The sequence below is a fragment of the Halyomorpha halys genome, unplaced genomic scaffold, assembly GCF_000696795.3.
Source record: "Halyomorpha halys isolate HHAL.00 unplaced genomic scaffold, Hhal_1.1 Scaffold748.1, whole genome shotgun sequence".
In the NCBI taxonomy this organism is placed as follows: Eukaryota; Metazoa; Arthropoda; class Insecta; order Hemiptera; family Pentatomidae; genus Halyomorpha; species Halyomorpha halys.
Window position 1 is genome coordinate 100,476 of NW_027111006.1, and position 22,656 is coordinate 123,131.

General features: G+C 29.6%; 1 protein-coding gene across 2 annotated transcripts in view; it reads right to left on the reverse strand.

Annotated features, from left to right (window-relative positions):
- The window catches only part of LOC106685837 (serine-rich adhesin for platelets), a 103,961-nt gene extending 95,590 nt beyond the window's left edge, over positions 1 to 8,371 (reverse strand). Inside the window, exons 1-2 of one of the 2 annotated variants that reach the window (XM_014428772.3) lie at positions 8,176 to 8,371; positions 7,386 to 7,565 (exon numbers count right to left, since the gene is read on the reverse strand). In XM_014428772.3, coding sequence (XP_014284258.1) covers positions 7,386 to 7,485 — 100 coding nt within the window. In that variant the 5' untranslated portion in view covers positions 7,486 to 7,565; positions 8,176 to 8,371. Of the gene's footprint in view, positions 1 to 7,385; positions 7,676 to 8,175 lie in introns of those variants that run through there. The other variant, XM_014428773.3, reaches the window with a different exon arrangement.
- Between the last annotated feature and the right edge of the window lie 14,285 nt (positions 8,372 to 22,656).

Genomic DNA, 22,656 nt, shown 5'->3' on the forward strand with positions numbered 1-22,656 from the left:
TATAAAAGAAAGAAAACAGCAACCATGAATTGAAAATAAGAACGAAATGAATCAAAAGATAAAAATTGACGACTCCGCCAACCGTGATAAGGGGAATAAAAAATAACGGCTGTTTGAGAAGTTATAAAATAATCATTTTTTAAGTTTTTTCAAGGAAAGATAAAACTTCACGTAGTTTATGCTAACGTAGTATAGTTGCCAGAGTAGTCAATTTTGACAAGTAACTATACCTAGATTTTCATAAAAGTAATAAAAAATTGGGGTAAAATAACTATTTTTGTTTCTCCCCGAATTTGGGACTGACTACTGATAAATAAAAAATATATCAACTTTTACAATTATAAATGAGTTTTTCCTCATAAAAGCTTATGGGTATATTCGTCCCCCATAACATTTAGTCTTCTGTATGAATACAAACTCAGTATAAAGCCTTTGTTTTTCAATACCTCGAATCCATTTCAAATTTACGAATCCCATCAGTAATGCAATACGTTTTAGTAGAATTCCATTTAAAAGTTAAATGACCGCATGAATTGGATTGAAACATACATTTGATCGAAGAATAAAACATGACCAACTTTAAATCCAGCTCTAACAAACAAACTCAAGGAAGCCATTTATTGCAAACCCTAAAAGTTAATAATAATATTTGGAATCTCCTTTTTCTCAATTTTGTTAAAAGAAAAGGGGAACAGAGCCGAAGGTTAAAATTCTTTATTTAATCTACCTACTAAGGTATTGTTGGTAGTCCTTAGTTACCATATTGACACCTCCAATAATTCTTGGTGAAACATAATTAAAAGAAGTCACTTTACAAAAAAATCCCTATATATGCTATCAACAAAGGCCAGTTTTCCAAAAATGTTAAGGATTAAAGGTAGATTTCAGGTAAGTTGGGAATCCAGTTAAAATTGTTGGGAAATTCTAGATTTTGCGCCCCTCCTTACAATAAATTTTTGCAGCAACGCCACTGTCAGTAGGATAAAACAAACGAAATTACTTTATACAAACAGTTAGACATCTTGATCCCTAAAGCATATGTAGAATCAAAGGAAAACATTACCTTCTCTTTCAAGTTAAAGTGAATAAGAGAAGAAGAAACGGGGTAGTGGAGTCCATTGGGCAGGGGCCAGCATCAATTGGGTATATTTAGAGCCACAGGCTGGCCAACCGCTACGCTCATAATACTTCTAGCCAAATGCATTTCACAAAACCAATTCCTATTTACGGGAAAAAGCTAAATATTGAATAAATAAAAGAAGAAAATAGACAATTTAATTAATTATTGAACTTCGAATCCATTTAAAAAAACTTATCATCAGAGTCCGGATTTTAATAATATAAAAACGTGCAAAATATGCCATATATAATGCAGCAACAAATCACCAAATATGTAATAATTCCAACATGTTCAAATATATATACATACAAGGGAATCTTGGCTCGAATCTTTGCCCACAATAAATTATTTAATCGATTGACGTGTTTTTTTTTTCAAAATGTTCCCTTTCATAATAGGAAGGTTAAAAGATATCCTCGAATTCTCGAGTAAAAAAAAAGTTTTGAAAAAATTAAGTGTTTTCTAGCTCAGAAAGTATGCGTTTTTTCACGGTTAACGTAAACCATTCGATTCGTCTGTTTCTGAGAATTAATAAAAACAAAAACATTACTGATTCTATAGAACTTACGAAAAATTATAAAAACCTAAAGTGGCTCAGGGTAAAGTAGGTCAGAAATTTTGTTTTTGAAAAATAGCATTTCATATTCGTTTTTACTGTTGTTTCAAACTGCCAAATAGCACTTTTCAAAGAAATTAAAATTGGAAATTTTTCATCATGATTTCTTTGGATTTACCCCCTCCCCCTCCTTCACGATGTCAATTATTCCTATATTCGTTCATAACTCCTCTGAATTTTATTCTACGTAAATAGAACCGTTGGAAAGCTGGGTATCAGCCCTTTATAAAGATGTCAGCATATATCGACTAAAAAAATATTTAATGCCCTTATAAGGGCGAAATATGGGTTTCAAGTAGGAAAAATAAAAAAATTCACACGTTTTATTTCATATCTTCGGTTCTAATTAGACCCAGTTTGCGCCCTCTGTTGCAGTTTATAGAGCCCTAAATCATTGTCAAGTTTGGAGTAGATTGGTTGAACCGATTTGGGCATGTGTCCTAACTGAAAATCAGAATTATGGATCTAAAAGCAAGAAAAAAAAATCATATGAAGGTAAATATTTCCGTAAAGGCTTTATTTATTAAATAGTACCATCTAAATACTTTCATTGTTATGAAATATTTCGTTCATAATAAAAAAATTATGTGTTCCAATTACTTGAGTAATGAAATGTACATTATTGCATTAACATTCTTACATTCTACATTCTTAGTACTTCATAGTAAATGTTGTGCATAGTGATTACCTCCTGCATTAAGAAAGGACTTCTAAAACCAATTAAGGGTTTAGGGTTCACTAATTGGTAAGGAAGTAGCATTTCTAAAACAATGTTCATAATGTGTTTAGCACTCATGCTCAGTGAAGGGCGAGTACAAATCATATAGGGCACAGGAAGATCACCTAACCCAACCCCACATTGGATCCACAATTGATCGAATAGAATTATTACATTGAGCTACCCTTACATCCTTATTTCAACATAATCTTTATCTTGTCATTATTATCATAGTCACTTTTAGTTATGGTATGCAATAAATCCCTAATATTTTTTTTTATTTCAGAATGAAACGACATAAATGCAGATTAAACTATAAGTGATGTTAAACCCAGGGATATCATTCTCTGTTATAATTTGAAAATCCAAAAAGTTTAATTTTGTAAACCCACTTTAAACTACAAAAATGTGGTAGAGTTTATTATACTCTCAATTGTGCATTGGCTAAAAAAAAAAAACAATTTAGTGATCAGTTGCCAAAAATGTTTATGAAAAGTACAAATATTAGGGAATGTTCCAGACTTCCGTCAAAATTGATGGGAAATTTTAGGTTGCCTCACTATCTCAATAAGTTATTGCAGCAACATTCTCTTCAATTTTTACCCATAAATATATTTTAAACATTTAAGTTTATAATAATTAGCAGTTTATTATACATAAATATTTTACGTGTTGTATTATAGTTAAAAAATGAATATATTCACAATTTATTTCGCTACATATCACCTGTCTACTGCAAAATGGTACCTGATCCTTCAATTAGTAGTGAAGAAAATCTGATAATTGAGCATAATATAAGCCAGATCACCTTGCATAACCATTGGTCATGAAACAGTACTTAATAATGATTCTTTCTTTAAAAATAAATAATTTCGAACCCACAAATTTTTTTTGTATAGGAAGATGGTCAGGGTTGCGGTCAAAGGAGAAACAAAAATAGTTTAGTTTCTCCTTTGACCGCAACCCTGACCATCTTCCTATACATCAATTTTTATGGTCAACTATATATACATATATCCAAGAGTTTTTTGTTTTGTTAATCTAAATATTTAGATATTTACAGCCCATCCTTTCTTACTCCTCAAATTCATGATCTCTACATAAAAGGGGCAGATCCAGCTGATACAGGAGAGGGACACTTGGTCCAAGCTCTATGGAGCTTGTGTAAGAGGGCATCCCCACACAGCAGTGGTAGAGAGAGATTAGATTATAATATCTTTATTTAGATATTATTTGTGGATGGAATTAAGGAGTATCAAAAGACAAATATTATTATCTGTTTATTAGATGTTAGTTACCTGGGTTCACTTTATTGAACATAGAATGTTTAGTCTATCTGATAGTCTTGACTTAACAGCTTGTGTGATATTATTAGTTTCTGCTCTATTTGTAAGGAATATTCTCCCTTCTACTTCATCCCTTACCACTCTCTCCCAAAATTAAACAAATTATTAGTAAGAGCAAAAATGTTTATACTGAATTGAAAATGAGGTTAAGCCGTACCAACTTCCAAATATGCAAATTTTCAGTTGATAACACCATAAATAATAATAAGGAAATAATATCTTGTTAGCTAAGTAAATTAAACATTTATACCATGTGAGGATCTCAAAAAATTTGTTGACACTTACATCCCACTTGTACATAGCTAGGCTATAGGGCTAAAACCCAATTTGTGTTCGATTAAAACAATGAAAAAGCAACATATTTTAACAATTGTTTAAGTACTTTCTGGTTGAAAGTAAATAGAAATAAAATTGTTTATGCAAGATTTACATAATCATTTTTATTTATAGACCTAAACGTTAAAGGAAGTACTATATCAGAATAAGTTAATTTATTTTGGTTTTAGTTTAATTTGTAGCTGAAAATCAGAATTTTATCTTGAAAATTATATTAACAGCAAAAATTTGCTTCACAGTCCCTATGTCTATAACAAAAAAAAAAAAAGAAATAATTAAAAATTTACTTTTCATTTCAATATATAAGAATAAAAATAGATGTGTGCGTCTGTAAATTTTACTTTACAACCACAACTACCCTGCGTAGACCGCTGGTGCTTCTGTGTGGTTTTAACCTCAAGTATCCTATCATGCAAAATGGTGGTAGCATATGGTAGCTGTAGTGGTGTGGATATAGTGGCAGTAGTGTTTGGAATACGGAAATTTTATTAATTATTTCAACTAATTAATGCTAAACTTCATACCCCTGTATAAGCAGGCTCACAACTCAAACATCATTAGGTTAATCAGTTGCTAGCCTACCTTCTACGCCACAACCCCTGATGAAGACCTGAAACTCAGGTCGAAACGTCGGCATAAAATAAATAAATATGGTTTGTTTATTTATGTTGTTCTTTGCTGACCGCACCCCCCGACAAACTTCTCCAATCATTAGGTTAACTTTAGAAAATGTTAATTAAAGGAGATAAAACAAAAAAATTATAGTCAAAATCATTTTGAATTGGTATTGTATATTTATTTATTATTAGTGTTATTTAGATATTTATGTATTTATAAAATAAAATCTGTAAAATAAATAAATAAAATGTTTAAGTTCGGATTGATAAGTAATAGTCGTTGGGTAATAGGTTCAATTTCAGTGAAAAGAACCAATAAAATAAAGCTTAACTTTCCCACTCAAGATGATAAAATAGGTTTGTTGACAACATTCAAAGTCATGATCTAAATAAAAGCAGTTCTGACCTTCATTCAATATGTCAAATATGGATAGACAACTCATTTTTAAGTAATAATAATGAAGAAAGACCATGCTGAAATGGATCAAATCTATTTGTAGAGTATTTGAAGGACTAACATTTTTGAAGTATCTAAGGATGCCATCCAGCTTTCACAATCAGTTGTGTAACTTTTACAACTTGATTCACTGACTAATCTGTAAAGAATATCTGTAATTACAGGCAAATGTTTTGGTCACAGTGCAGGTAAATGTTTCTAAAAGAACCCGACTATTGGTGAAGTAAGTTTTAAAATATAACACAACATATGATTAACAAGATATATCTATTATTTCTATTCTACGTTTCTAGCCTGAATCTTATAGGACAGAACTTCCGACAAAACATATAAATAAAATCAAAAATCAAAACTACTTCAGAGACAAGAGACTGTAATAAATTTAAAATTCCAATTTGTATCAAATTCGTACGACCAGAATAATATCTACAATGGTGCCTTAATAAACAAAGACTCAGTGGCTAGAACATGAATATTTACATAATATACAAACATCAGAAAAAAAAATATAATTAGACTTACTCAGTAACTCAAGGAAACCTAGTCCAGCTCTAATAAAGCAACAATAAAAAAAAAAATTAGAAAATTTAATGAAGCAAGACTCCCAAAATTTAATATATGTTGTGTCATGCCTGTCAAGGAGTTGGAATAAAAATGAGCTATTCACAAGTTATGAAAGATACGCCTTTAAAGCAAGTAAATAAAATAAGAGCTACGTAATCCACCTTATTTCTATTACAAAAAGTGTGTAATTAATGTTGTTTAATTGTTTGACAACATTAAAAATTAATTTTAACACATTATCATCCAAACAACAAAGAAAAAGTAAATAACTTTCAAACTTTTTCTGGTTGTATCAGGGAGAAAAACTAACACTTCTGGAGAAAACAAAAAAAAAAACTGAAACTTTAGAATTTCTTATGTTTAAAATTCGAGGATAGAATTGCGTTGTCTCAAATTCTTAGGTTTCAGAAACATACATAATATAGAAGAAATTACTATGTTAAATTTTTGAAAGGATACTACCATGACAAAATTTGCAAACCATTGGTACATAAAAAATAAACATTTTGTTATAATTCTATAAGTTAAAACATCACAACGTCCAGGAAACATTTAAAAAAATTGGAAAATTTGAGATTTCAGAACCTAATTCAAATTAAGAATACAGTGGTAAAACAATCAACTCAAAGAGTTACTAAAATTTATAACCAACACATCAAAAGTGAATATATTTAGATTTTATGAATATAATGTGTTTGAATATTATAAGAAAAAAATATTGTTGTTATTAGGTGTTAACATTCGCAACAGGTAGTGCAAAGCTAAAATCCAAAATAGTTGGGAAAATAAAAATATTTCATAATATAGTCGTGAAAACCAATACATTTTATAAAGTTGAGAAATTCGATCAAAATAGTTGGGAAATTTAAGACCTCGTTCCTTCCAACAAATTGCTGTAGCAACACCCCTCCCAGCACCCAAAGAGATAATAATCTAGATGAATACATTTAAATATGAAACTAGAAAAACAAGAGTAGATTTATAAATTACTGATCAAAATAAATTTGAATATTATTTGCATAAATCAGAATTCTCCCCTCCATTCCCTTTCGGATGAAGCCTATGTCTGACTCTAATAAGTATTAGATGAAGTTTAATTAATATCGAAATTTAAACAAAATTAGAAATGTAATCTACCTTCAAAAAAATTTTCTGTATTGACTATATTACACCGATCTGATATTTATAAGTAACAATACAAATAAAATTTAATAGAAATTTTTACAAGTCTCTTATCTACACTCTATTTTAATTTATAATTGTCAAACAGATCATGTAATATGAACCATACATGTTTCTATGATTTTAATATTCAAAAGTAAGTTTTTCCATAAACGTTAATGACATAATAATTAAAAAACTGGCGTGATTTAGTGTCACTACAGTTTATATCAGTGAAAGTAATTTTACAGTTAAATGAAAGTTCTTAATTATGGTTAGTTACTACTTTTAATAGTTTCTTTGTTGATATTGATAGAAAGGACAAAAAAACAAACAGAAATGGGTTAAATGCCTTTATCTTTAACAACAATCAGTCACGAATTGAGATAACAGTGGTGTAATGAAAGTGGTAGAAATGGTTCATGCAAACAAAAAGTAAAATAAGTTTACCTTTTTTCCTTTTTCTGAACTTGCGCTTTCCCGCCTGGATGATCTTCCCCGACGAATATTCAAGTATCTTCATCATAATACAGAGCATAACGATGATCATATCTTCACTTATGTCAGGAAAAGGTGAACGATAGCAATGAAGACATCTCACAGAAGTAGTAATATTGTCTGACAGGAAATCTGCCGAGAGAGATGTGTTACCATGACAACTAAGTCGACTGATAAGGTTTGATATCCTTGGGCAATAGTTTGCTTCCCGCCAAACAGAGGGGAAGCCTAAGTGACTAAATTGCTTAATGAGGTTAATAGATATCGCGGGAGCAGTGGCTTACCGACCTCAACTAAACATTATCTCAAGTTTATCAAATAAATAATCTTTATTTGTACAATTACGAATTTATTGCATCACTTAAGGAAAACCAATAATTATTAATAGTTATACCCACTCATCTTTAATTAAAAGAATGATTTCATCGTTCGCTAAATTTCATTCATACGAATATTTTAATTTCTTTGCAAATATCAAGTTTTCTATTCCCGCGATATTATTATATATTTAAATATGTATATAAATGTATATTTATCATAAATATGAATCTATTTTAAGCTAAAGTCTTGACTAATGTTTATATTTTAATATATTCCATCATGTGATTTCGAAAATGGTTTTTACATCACTGATTTTATGAAAACTGAATTGTACGTACATAATATAAAATTCATATGAAAAACTGAACTGTTGCCCAAGATTATCGAATCAAATCATAAACTGTTTTATAATAATACATACAAAACCAAAATAGCAAAGCAGAGATGAAGTTGAAACCGTGAAAAGCTCGTTCCGCGTAGAATTTAACACAATAACAAAAATTGTTACTTAAACAACAAAAACAAAGCGGACCTTGGGCTGGACAAATCTGCCTGGTTTGTAGCCTATCTAACACTAAGCTTAGGGAGCGATGGGTTCCCTCCACTCAACTAAATATAACTATAGAGCCTGGTGTGTGGTGTACAGTCCGCCCTGCCAACTGCAGCGCTCTTAACAGTTCCCGACTGTACGCTATCAACAAGGAGCAATGGCAGAGATCTCTTTTCAAAATATATTTACAAAAAAAATTCTTTTTTAATAAAATCATATATAATTAACAATATATTAGATTATAATGATAATTATCTTAATAAAAACCCAAATAAAGAAATTTTTATTTTAATTTCTTAAGCAGTAGTTGCAGTTCTTTTCTAGAGCAACACTGTAGACCGCCAAATTGCATTAGTTTTTTTCAGTCTTGTTAATAAAACTTAGAGCTGTGTTGATTTTGTTTGCTGAAGCGTTTGTTTGATTAGTTCCAGGTTAGTGGTAAGTGAAACATCTTTAATAATAAATGCAATTGTCTATTTTTGTTGTCTTATAACAATTTTATTAATATTCTTATTATATTAATATTTTTACATCTTTGTTATATCTTCTTACATTTCATAAATTTGGTTTATTTATTTTGTGATAGTTATGTTGTAATTTTCTTTGAGACCTTTTATTTATTCTGATGTTCTTTAGTTATCAATTAAGATAACAAAATTTTAAAATCAATGTCATTGTAAAAACAAATTGGCTTTATTAAGGTATTTTCATAACTTTTATTTTTTCAACTTGAACGTTAATCGTAGGGGATACATTTTACATTGCTTTCATAACTACAAGAAAATGCTTATGGGGATTTCGGTTATATTATATATTTGTTTGTATATACAATATATTTTTCCTCCTAGAAATTTAAATACCTCCAGCTGCCAACTTCGGACTTAATGAGGTTGAACTCGGTTGTTGGGTTGTTTTCAAGTACAAATAATAACATAAGAGAATGTGTTGAATTTCAGTATTCCGCCCTGTTCTAATGTTTTATGGCAGTTTTAATGGTTTTACGACCAGGCCCCTCTACAGTTTCTCTATATTGAGTTACAGGTTTGATAATTCCTTTATGAATTGAATTAGTATTTCAGATATGGCTTTTCCAGAATTTCTGATTTTATCTCCCACCTTGCCTCTATAGTCCCATCTAAATTAAGTTAGAGGGTTGAAAATTGAAAATTGAATAAGCGAATTGAATTGGAATTAGAGAAGTGCCTATTCCAAGTTTCCTCTTCCCTGCCATTTTTTTTTTTTTTTAGAATTAATTGCTTAATTGAATACAATTAAATTATTTTTCATATGGTTTTGAAACAAGGTGGGGTGAAAATACAAACTTAGTGAAGGAATTACAAATATTTTTTTTTTAATTTATATTCATTTATCAAGATAAAAAGGTAATTTTTGCATAAATCTTATTTATTAACTCCACCTGTACTTATTTTTATAGTAATAAAAAAACAATAATTCATGACTTTCAATGAAACATTAATTTTCATTTAATTAGTAACTTTTCTTTTATAGTATTTGAAGTATAAATGATGTTGTTTTTAAACTTTCTTAATATTAAAATTTCTTCGAGTTTTATATTGACGCTAAAATAAACTTAACATTACAAGAATGAATTATGTTGGCTTAGTCAAAAGCTGTAGACTTCTAGGTCTGTGGAACCCTTCATTTGGTTTATTGTTTGTTTATCTTATCTTCCCTTCTCTTTCATCTAGACCTTCTTTACATATATCGAGGTTTTATCTCGTTATTACTTAAACAAAAATATTCTCAACAGCATTATATATATAAAATTTGTTTTAATCATACGAAGGAAGGTAAGCCACAATTTTGGAAATAAGTAGAAAATCTGCAAAATACTCCTTTATTTCTTTATGAAGCTATTTATTTTGTTAGTTTATCTAACACCACACATATTCACCTATAATATTATTGGATATAAACAATATAAAATATTTATTAAGAATTTTATGATTTTTTGAAACTGTTCAACCAACAAATGTTTGTACATTATGCTTCATATTTTGTAATTTTAAATGACGAAGTGGATTTTTGTACCAAAACATTTTGTTTTTTAAAATTTAATTCGTTATCCTTTAGATAGCATAGTTTTTTTAAGACAGCAACCTACCATATTTATCCATTCATTTGAATATTTGTTGCCATTTTCAACTCATTATGTAATGTAGTGTGTCCATTTCTGCCTGTATTGCATTATTCAGTGTAGCCGATTAAGGTGTCGCAGGGTCTCGAGTGAAAATAGAATAGAAGTCGTTTAAGTTTTATTAAAATATTCATTTTAAAATTTAATTTGGCTGTTAATTGAATAGTTAAACGCTAAAAGACATATTGTTCTATTAAATCGAATAAGGCATAATGTCGTCATTAAAAGTTTTTTTAAAGTGTTATAATTATTTATATAAAATAGGTAAATATTCGCCTAAATGTCGTGTGTAATAATATACGCATGATTACTATGAAAATTAAAAATAAACGAAAAAAATAGATAAATAATAATGTAATAACTTCAAAATAAACTTGGATTTATTTTATACATTTATTATTTATTATCAAGAAAAAACATGGATCTGTTATAATACTATACAATTTAGAGTTCTTACAGTACAATCTTATAGGAAGTTGTTCATTTTACCAAAGTAATATGTTCATGAAGTAATTTATTTCCACTAATTTAATTTCTCTTAGTTTTGTCGGTACTGAGGTGTGTAGTTGGAAGTAACACTTCAGTAAGTAACCTATTGAATTTTGGCCTTTTTCTTTTGAATTAATAGTTTAATAAAGTATCTCACACTCATTTATATAGAACATATTTTGTTAGAAAGTTTAAACATGCATTTTGTTAGCCTTAGGCATGACGAAAGAAATCTGTCATTATTAATCTCAGAAAAATAATTTTCTTTTAGACATATCGATTAGAAAATTTTAGTTTTTAATGTATCTATTAGTAAATTAAAACAGAACTAAAGGTGGTATTCTTGAATAATTGTTTTCATTTCTAAATCTGTTTATATAATTAAGTAGTTCTAAGTAGTCTCAAGAATTGTGAAACGTTTTTTATATTGAAAAAGTACTCAAGTTTTATCTGCAGTAATATTTCATCAGTTTTATTTAAATTGTATTTAATATCACTCAAGAAGTACTAGTATATTGAAGGGCTGGAAAACTTATCCAAAAATGTTTTTTGAAATCATATTATTAAATTATATTATAAATGGGTCTATTTTCCTTTTCAATTATAGTTTTGTGATAATATATATTGTCTAAGATGTAACCCGCATGTATAATTTTGAAGATTAGAGATAAAATCATACATCCACATTGGAAAGTTTTTCAGTAAGGTGAAAAAATGAATGTGAGTATTAGACAAAAAAACCCAAATCTGGATTAGGGAATTTGAAGGATTTGTTTGTTAAGTTTTGAAACGTTTAGTGGGTTCGTTAAACTAGGGTTTGCTTTAGTTTTTCCCGAATTGAATTTAAAACATAAAAAAAATTCTCATTTCATTGGTATGTGGTAGCCTTTTGAAAGAAAGTTACTTGAATTGAAAAATATATAATTTGGAATGAGTTGCAATGCATTTTTCTGTTCAAGCAATGCAATGGCGTGTTAAGCAATAGAAGAAAAAAAAATAAAAGGACACCCCTGAATGCCTCTTTTGTTTTGCTTATACGCGACCCACCCTCTCGAACTTACCACAACCACACTGTTTAATAGGGGTATAATACACCCAGGCAATCTGTCTGAAACGTCCTGAATAGAGTGACGCTCTTAAGTGCTTATTTGAGTTGAATCAACAGGCATTTGTTTAATTAAAATGACATATCTGCTTAATTTGTTGACAGAGACTGTTTTATAAGTTACAATAACAGTCATAACAGTAAAATAAGTTATAACAACTTATTAAGTTTTAAGTTACAATAGCTGACTACAAACAGTTGTTCCTATTATTTCAGTGTTTTCCTTCACCTATATCAAACAAGATAACGTTGTTAGAACCGGAATTTTTAAAATAGTTTAATTTTACTCATTAATATTCTTGATAGCAATGGATAAAGGTGATTTGTTTTTCCAAACTTGTTTTATAAATTTTAATGTGAAAAAAATATTGTAACAACAAAGTACGATGCTATTATTACTATTTATACAAAATTCTTAAATCAAAATAATAATGTTGCAATAAATTATCATCCTCACAAAAACGTACTAGTACCAATTATGGTGTAAGGTTCCCAAAATGGTGTGGGAATGTCATTTTAAATATTAAAAAATAAAATTAGTTAAATATTAATAAATATTTTGTTCGACAAGGGTGTCGCAAATTTTTTCTAATCTTACAAGGGTGCAACATAATGCTTTTAGACCCAAAAGGGTGCCATGCGGAAAAAAGTTTGGAACCGCTGCCTTACACCCTTAACAATGAGGTGTATACCTGATGAGTCGTTTATCTGATAAAGTAGACCCTCATTCTTAGAACTCTGTTGTACTACAGATCAGTTGGCCGTGTGATTTATTACCATTCAATCGTATCGCTATTTTTCTTGAATTGTGCCACATCTGACAAAAATAAAATTTTTTGAAATGAATATATTTCAAAGATAGTCCTGTCGACTTAGGTTAATTTTTCTACTGGAATCGTTCTACGGTCTGACCCGTAGATAATAAGTACAATGTAACACCAGTCAAGGGTATGATCTTGTGAATAACTCTGATACAAAATTAAAAAATAAACTTTTATGTGTAAGATGTGTTACTATTAAATATCGCTGCTTTATTAGTTACGTTTTCTTCCGTATGAGGAAATACCAATTTTTTCTTCATTAAAATTCAGGAGAAATATGATTAATATTTTATTAGTCATAGAAATTTTATTAGTCATAAAAACCACTTAAGAGACAAGAAATAACAACTTTAAAAAGAAGAGAGACAAATTCGCAAAATACACACTAGCTATCTATTAAACAACTGAACGGATAAGCAAAGTTATAGTACAAAGTTTCTTCGTTTCCCTTGGTTGGAATTTTAAGTAAAACAGTAGGATTCCATTTTTGCTTCAAAAATTTGATCGTTAAATCAAATTTAGTGTTGTTTTTTTTTTACCTCTAATCGCCCTTCAGAAACATCCTGCAAACGATAACTGTAACTTCTTTAATCGGTTCCACACATTTGCTACTTGTTGCATGCCAAAAGTTCTCACAAATGTTTGGCAAACAAAAAAAATAACAAACGTCAGTACCCAAATGTTTTTGTGTTCCAGAGAAATGTTGTACGTCGGGCTTGTGTCGGCTACTACGTTCGATTTTAATTTCAATATAAAAAAAAAAAGAAACAAACTAAAGATAAGTGAAAATCGAAAAAGTAGATGGTAGATTACTAAAATTCCCGAGAAATGGGGCTTTGATAACTTATAAACTCAACTTTTGTTCAAACATTTTTGTCATTTTAAGTACCCAAACAAACAATGTGTTCCTAACTATGTATCTCTAATGTGTTAAATCAAACATATAAAGGCAATCGTAGGTTTTGAAAAAATGTTCTTACACACAATTGATATAATTTTAAATTATAAAATCTTAAACTGGTGTTAAGTATCGATTCTGAAGGATGGATTTTTTTTTCTTAAGCCACAGGAAGTGGGTTATTACGCCATTTTCCCTTTCCCAGCCCAATACAATTTTACTCTTCCTCTTAGTTGGTCCGCATCTCACTCAACATCCTCCAGAACAACACACGCCAAAAGATGGTCCCCATCCATGTCTCCGTGGGGGGTAGTGCTGCTCGCGTCCGTATCATTGATACACGTTCCCCTTGGATAGCGCTAAATGAGCAGTAACTGTCGCCACAACAGCCCACAGAATATTCTGAAGGATGGCAAAATACTTGAATTAATAAAAACATGGAGAACACAAACTTTTATCGCCCATAGTCAATTTTAAAATTTATAATTCTGTTTTGACAAGCGTTTGACCAAAGGTCCTTTCATTTTGATGAATTTGTTCTCAAAAACCTAAACTCGATCGGCCAGGAATTCAGACCAACTTGTACCAGCAAATCCAAATAATCCTTCCACACGCTTGCAAATGAGGGATTTTCCCGTAGTTTGACAAATACGTAGGTGAATCTGTATCCTTCTAAGCAGCCTATAGGCTCAGAATCATAAGATAACATAGCGATGAACCATCAGAAATGGGTCAGGCCCACATACGGATACGGATCCACCCGGCGGAACAGCTGTCTTGAACATTACTCCTCGTCATATGGCGGGCATTTGGGGGATGAGTGATGTCAGAGGGGGGCTGTGTACTGTACTGACTACAGCTGTTAATTACTCCCATTAGCTTCACTGTCTGCATGTCTCTGTCGGCAATAAGTCTATATTTCTCTCCTTTGAAGTTATTTTATAATTAGTTATTTAATTGAGATACTAAGTAACATATTACCTGAAGGAATTATATTTTTTATTTTTAAATTTCTTTATTACCAGATCGGCCAGTTGATCACTTACATAGTTATTATAACAATTAGATTTGCTTTTAACAATTGATAATGCAGGTGTTAGTCTCGTGTATACTATAGGGGTATTCATGATCTTTAGGTAACATGTTAAAGCGTGTTAAATGGAAAACAGTTATGTTAAATGGAGAAATATTTCCTTCTTTTACCATGCTAAAACGATATAACATTTAACACTGTTACAGGCGAGCTGTTACTAGGCCTGTTAAATGTAGAATGACGTCACGCAACATAAGGGGTATTCATGATCTTTGGTTTAACATGTTAAAGCGTGTTAAATGGAAAAACTCATGTTAAATCGAAAAAAAATTGCCTTCTTTTACCGTGGTAAACCGAAATAACATTTAACATGGCTGAGAGTCTGTTACTTGGTCTGTTAAATGGAGAATGACGTCACACAACAGACCAGTTGAGATCGCCGCCATTTTTGTTGTTGTGACAGCTCAGTTCTTTCGTGTGTTTGTGGTATTCATATCCCTGTTATTAAACTAGAATGGATAATTTTAATGATACATTTGAGAAAAAAAACAAAGTAATTTCATTCTACTATCTGAAAATTTGTAAACGCTCGCCAAATAAAAAACTCACTATATGAACCATGTAATTATTCTTAGGGGGCATAATAAAGTTATTTTTTTATTTCATTTCATAAGCTAAACTTTCACACAAATTCCACTTTTCACTCACTCTAGGCATGTTGTAATTAATTACTTAAATCAAAACTGAAGTAAACAATAACATGAGGGTCTGGAAGGAAGGTTATAAACATAAAGGCTTATATAACAAGTTGCTGAGAAAATCCGCTAGGGGCTCTTATGCATTTAATGTTTAACATGACTTCAAATAGGGCTGCTCACAATCTTATAGTTATAACATTTAACATGGTAAAACATTTAACACAACATCATGAATACCCCTATACCAGCTTTGTCATCGTTTTGTTTATTGTTGTGTTAGGATACTTTTTCTTTGTATGTGTTTTGATTATATTAGTATTGTTTAGGATGTTTTTAATACTAATAAAGAAATGGATGACAATAATAATAATGTAATGACTGTTGTCAATTAACTCATCTTGACTCTCTTCCTAACAAGTTAGAAGATCAACAAGACACTCAGTAGCCAAACTCTTACACAATTTCAACTTTTCACTCAATTTAGGCATGCTGTAATAAATTACTTCAATACAAACTTACAAGTAAACAGTAACAGGAAGTTTTGAAAGGAAAGGTTAAAAAACAAGTTCCTCAAAAAATCCGCTAGGAGCTCTTATGTATTTTACATGACTTTAAATAGGGCTGCTCACAATCCTATAGTTATAACATTTAACATGGTAAAACATTTTACATTTAACACAACATCATGAATACCCCTAATAATAAAGCCCCTATCGATTTGAAATGTGATAATTATTGAATAATTTTAATTACAAAAAATGAATTAGTAAAAACAAATAATCAAAACAACGTATCTAAGAAATAATATTAAATATGTTATTGAAGAATGATAAAAACAAGAAAAAATTTATAGGGTTAATAAAATAAATAACTGACATATATAATGGAAAATAATTTAAGGAAAAAGTAAATAAACAAATGATAATATTAAAAATAAATAAATACATAGTTCCTAGCAGAATGTTTTGCATTAGTTTGGCCAACTGCCTTCGAGATGAAATTAGAATCTAAAGCTTTTATCATCCTGAAAGTAATTTTTAATAGATCATAACTGGCTTATGAAAAAAACATATCCTTGATTGAACCCGCTTCTGCTACCATCTGTTTTAGCTGACGCACAGTTATATCAAGTTGTTCTATTATGCTACTAACACATAGAATATTATATAAAATTAATGATAGCGATGCATAATTTGAATAAATATCTTTGTTAATTGATTATCAAAGATATTTATTCAAATTATGCATCGCTATCATTAATTTTGTATAAAATTAATGATAGCGACTAAATGTAACAAATTTATTTAGTGTATTTTGTTATTTACATCAATTATATTTTCATATTTATTAAATAAAGTTTTCCAAAAAAAAAATAATAATAACCAGCTTATCATTATCATTTTTCTTTCATTGGTTTCATAAAAACAATATGTTTTTGTTTTCTCTTTACATTTTAATCTAAGATCATTCCTTCGTTGTACCATCTATTACCTAAACTACATGTGAAAAATTTATTTAGGATCTTTTTGAATTTTCAAATTTAATTACTTCTTCAAGATTTTCCAAAAAATAATAATAATTAACTTATCTTTTTTTTATCAAAGTTTTTGTAAAAATATTTATTTTGTATTCCCTTTCTATTATAATTCATTATTGTTCCTTCGATGTGCTTTAAATATTATACGAAGTACGATGTCAATGTGGTTTTGACCACAACCGAAAACACTTCTCTTTTTTTTTAAATTTATTTAATGTAATTTACAACTGTACAAAATAATAAATACAATAAGTAAATATGCGGAATGTTTCATTTACACTTGAAAATCTTCATTGGTGGTACCTCAAGCATTAATTTTTTTTTTTTAATGCATATTAATAAGTTGAAATTAAGCAATTTCAATTTTATTTCACTTATTTTATTAGAAATGTTCACACCACTAATAGAAATTTAGGAATTGTGTAGTTGCATTCAGTCCTAAAATTAAAAAATAGGAAAACGACTACAATTTGTCTGAATTTTTATGTTGAAGGGAGTTACACGTTGTAATTCTTAAGTAAGAATTATAACTTGCAACTCCCTCGTGAAAACATAAAAAAATATTTTTAGTTGTAGCAACCTTCTTACAATCCGACGATATGTTACTGTAAAAAATCATCAAGAAATTATATGTATTTTATTTTATTAAAATTCTGTTTTGGGCTTTTTTTTTCTTTTTTTTTTTAACAAAATGTAAAATATAGTTGTTTTGTTATAGCTAATCAGACAAATTTATTGTATAATGGTGTATTACATAGCAATATAGTAATTATATAAAAACATTTGTATTGAAAAAATTATGTATTAGTTAAACGGCATTTTTTTTTTTTTTCGATTCCTCTATTACAGAAAGAAACAATGAATTAGTGAGTGCTTTATTGTGAAAAAGAAAGGAAATAAATCGTGTTGTGTATCACCTTTTACAACCTTTGGTATTTTAAGGTTACATGTAATGTTAATTGTTATTTATGAAATATACATTCTAGATGGTACTATTTTTAAATCCGGAGGTGAGGGGCCTCCTCGTGTTGTAAAGTTAAACAGCATTAAATAATGGCACTTACTAATATCACTGTGAGAAAGTGAAAGAATGCGAGAGATAGGGTGGCAATGATGGCCAAGGAAAAGATATGAGTTTCTTTTTATCAGGAACTGACGGTACAGGGAACCTCATTTAAACAATCCCAATTCCAGAAACTGTATCGCAAAAATAACAGCTACTTTTAAGACAAGGATGGGATCTTGAAGAAAAGCAAGCTCATCTCTTGCAAAAATACACCACCCAGAAACTGGTTCCCATGGGTTTCTTATAAGTAAAAAAAAATTTAATTATCAAATTAGATTCAAACCACATTTTATCCATGGTCTCAACATTCCTTGTGCACTCAGCATCATGTAGTTATCCGCTTGCAATAAAATGCTGTATAAAAACCTTCCTGGGGTAGAATATTCGATATTTCAAATAACTCCTAATCTCAGTATTATTCAGTATTTATATCTTTTTTTTTGCATTCTTTGACTCCTCCTTTGAAAAAGAGAAGCTTATCTAAATCTGGTGGATTTGCGCTTCTAAAACGGGGTAATATTCAGGTATTACGATCGTCATATTGAATGCTTTTTTTTTTTTAACTGGGATAAACAACAAACGCGTTTTATATATAAGTACAATCAAAAGTTTTTTTTATTACATAAAAACAGAAATTATTTTTTTATTCCTATTAAAATATAATTAAAGTATTCAACTATTTTTCGAGGTGCGAAAAAATAATATTATCTTTACTTTTTCTTAAAAAATAGTTTTTTCCGCTTTCTTAGGCCTGTCGGTCTGAATTATTCACCTATTGTACTCTTATTGTGGATGTGGGCATAGTGGACTAATATAACAATTTATTTGTTTTCTGATGTAAAAAATGACAATTGTACTATATGAGTTAAATGTTTACAAAATCACAAAAACCAAAATTTGATTCTTGTAAAGTAGCTATAGAAGTATGTAATCTATTCAAGCGATTCTCAGAACGACTGACGAGAAGCGAATCAAGTAAAATATATTTTGTAAAACGAATATTAACAAAAAAAAATTATCAACCTATTTGTTTTAAGATTCTGAATAACAAAAAAATATTGTTAATTTTATTTAAATGTATAAAAAATGACAAACATCGCTTCCTATATAGTAGGCAAAATTTTCATAAAATAAATATAAAATTTTCCCAGGCCGGCTTAAAAAAAAATATGTGACAGATATCTTTTGATAAGAGTAATCTATTGTAACAATTCAGACCGACTGAGGTTGTGAAGTGGGTTTTGAATTTGTTTAAATTTTATGTGCAAAACCAATTGAGTTGTTGACACTCTCGTACTCCTATAAATACGTCCATCTATTCTAAACATTTATTTAAATTAGGTTAAAAAGGTTTTTTTTTCTTGTTTTAACAGCCTTAGAAAATTCTCTCCACTACTATGGAACTGAATATTTTTGATTTAACGATATGAACTGTCTCAGTTACGTCTGTTGACATCTTCGCCAATTTGTAATGAAGACTCAAACATAATCGATAGTAAGGCATCGCCTATTAAACATGGAAGGGAGAACCATATCAAGGAATTTAATAACTCTCGGGAAATGATCTCTATCCTAGAAATTATCAAGAGCATGACATTCCAACCTGGAAGGATATATTTGAAGTTGTCAAGGATATATAATCTATGACTGAAATTTGATAGATCAAATATAACATTAAAATTTACAAAGTTGCCATTAAAGGCAATTATATTCTCTTTGATAAATTATATTAAATAATATTTAGTACAATTTGCGCCATGAATCCTCTGAAGCAGTCCCTACCCGGAGACTCGAACGGGGGACTAACTGTTTTGTGGTATTTTGTGAACTAAAAAATATTTGACTAACATTAACTGTAATATTAACATTTGAGCGGATCCCTAGAATGTTAATAAACAATGAACCAACGGGTAAACGTCCGAGCGGTAGAGCGAAACGTAGTTGGGAGGATTGCGTTAAAACTGATTTAGTGGAATTGGGTTTGGAGGGGCGTCACTGGAGGGATGTCTGCGAAGAGCGTTTGGTGGTAATGACATCGAACCTTCGGGTTCGTTAAGCCTTTATTATTATTATAATATTTAGTACAAACTGTGGCCAAATTAGAACACTATTTAGTTATTAAAAGGTAACCGTGACTTTAAGTTCTGTTTGTAATTGATAGATAACTATATACAATATTCAAACATACATATTATTTCCAGAAAAATAATTAGATTACTCATTTTAAGATTTTATCGAATTGAAAATTTTGAGCCATGCCATATTTTCAATGATTGATCTGAATAACAGGTATTTAGTCGCAGATTTGCAACATAAACCCCGATAAAAGATAAGAAAATTACTGAATTATTATACTTCGAGATGAATTTCTCAAAACGAAAACTCATAATGTATAAATTATTATTATTTGGAAGACTGCCCGATAATTAACTAAGATAAAATGTGTTATCTATTTCATACGGTCATCGCACCATTTGGCCCGAGACCTACCACAGATGGAGTTCAAGTGACTGATATGCCTGGATTATGTCAGTCTCTAATAGTAATGTTTAGTATACTAATTTTTAATTCGTAAATTACTATCTGGGTCAGAAATGGTTATCTAAATTTGTATTTTATTATCAAAATTAGTAAAGTTTGTTATATTTATTAACATATTACCTATTGTAATAGTTAATATTATTATTAAGAGTTTTTAATTAATTTTTACCGACTGCTATAGTATATTTGGTTAATATTATATTAATTCTACAGGTTTTTCTTGTTATCTTTTTATGAGCCAGGCATGTCAGAGGATCATAGGTGAGTGTCCTAGGAAAGACCTCTGGCGAGAACTCCTATCTTCCGCACTAATATAAAATGATATAAATTAATTCTTGGAACTAGCTTGGATTACGATCCTTGCCAGAAGGTGAGAGTCTAATATCTTTATTATGCTTGCAAGATTTTTATTTTTGTAATTGTATTTTTATTACATAAATGATCGATCGAGATTAGTCATCTAAACCTTTATGGTCAAAATTTAGAGAATATTTTAATTTGTACAAGATTAACTTATTAAATCGTATTAAATTTAACTTATAAAACATAAAAAATGAAATTTACATCAAAAACTAGGCAAAAAATATAACTAGCTAAAATAAAATATAGAAACACATAAATATATATAAATAAAAATGTCTTTTTCATGTCTGTAAAAGTTTCACTTTACTAAATATTCAGTATTTGTAAAAATTAATCTGTTTTGTTTATCTTATATATTTATTTTATGTATTTGTTTTATTTAGCTTCTTCTCCAGTTGTTGTTGATAGTTCTTATCTTTGTTTCCTGTACTTCTTCCATCTGAATAGGAAGTGGCGTGGATCCTTCGGAGTTTTGGATATTTCACAATCTCTATTTATTTTGATTTTCATTAGGTTGATAAGTTTTTGTGTTTATGCGTGATTTGCCCGTAGCACTCTTATTGTTACTAAGGGCCGGATACACCGATCTCCGATAAAGCGAAGATTTGTATAACTTAGATTACTTCAAGAGCTTAGTTAAACTCCGTTTTACTGTTTCTGAACTATAGTTTGATTAATAAGGTTATCTGGAGTCATAGATACGATATTTATTTATCAAAGGTGTTCATTCATAAATCAGTGTCGTTTCCATGGCAATTATAGCTATTAGTTTCATCTATAGCTAGATTTTACCCATCTCTGCCTGAAACTGAGATAACTCCCAAACTCCATAATTCCTATCGGCAATGTTAGAAATTTAGAGTTCATGAAAAAATTCTTCATTTGACCGCCGTGAAAAATTATTCGGTCCAGGAAACAATACATTTTTTTTCATTATTGCTGGAGCAACTAATTCTCTGAAGTCTTCGTCGTCTGTAAAATCGTCTCTCTCGAACAAATCCATTATATTGAATTGGGAAAGAAACTGGATAATGCGATACACCATTGTTAGATTACAGAACTAACTGGAACTATGGAAGGTTCCTTGTATGGTTACCTACTTAAACATAGATTTGTTGTAAATCTCAGATTAACCGTACATCATGGCCCGGTAAAGATTACCGTCTGATTTGAAGGTAACCTTTTCTGTTGCAGCTGATAATTATTGAGTTTACCCGAGATTTTTCTAATCGTAGTATAAAGAGTGATGACGTAACCCTAAAACTTCACAGATTTAGGGCGAAACCAAGGTACAAGGCTTATAGTTAGATGAACTTAATAATAATTCCTTTATCTAAGATTCACAGCCATAGCGATCTTGCCATTACTTTATCGCTTCTTTCTTAAAGCATTTCAAGAGATCCGGTACAGATACCTATGTGATTTAATATAGCTGTTGGTACAGATTGGTTATCATGTTGTGAATTGTTTATAATGTTATATGCGATATCTAGTTTTTCTGTCTGACTGCTTATATGACATATATGTTTAGAAGTTTAAATTAACAATAACTGAATTTATAAAATAAAAAAATCCAAAACGTTTTCGATTTTTACATCTTCATCGCACAGGTAATGGTTACACCGTGCGACTGGGCCAACAAA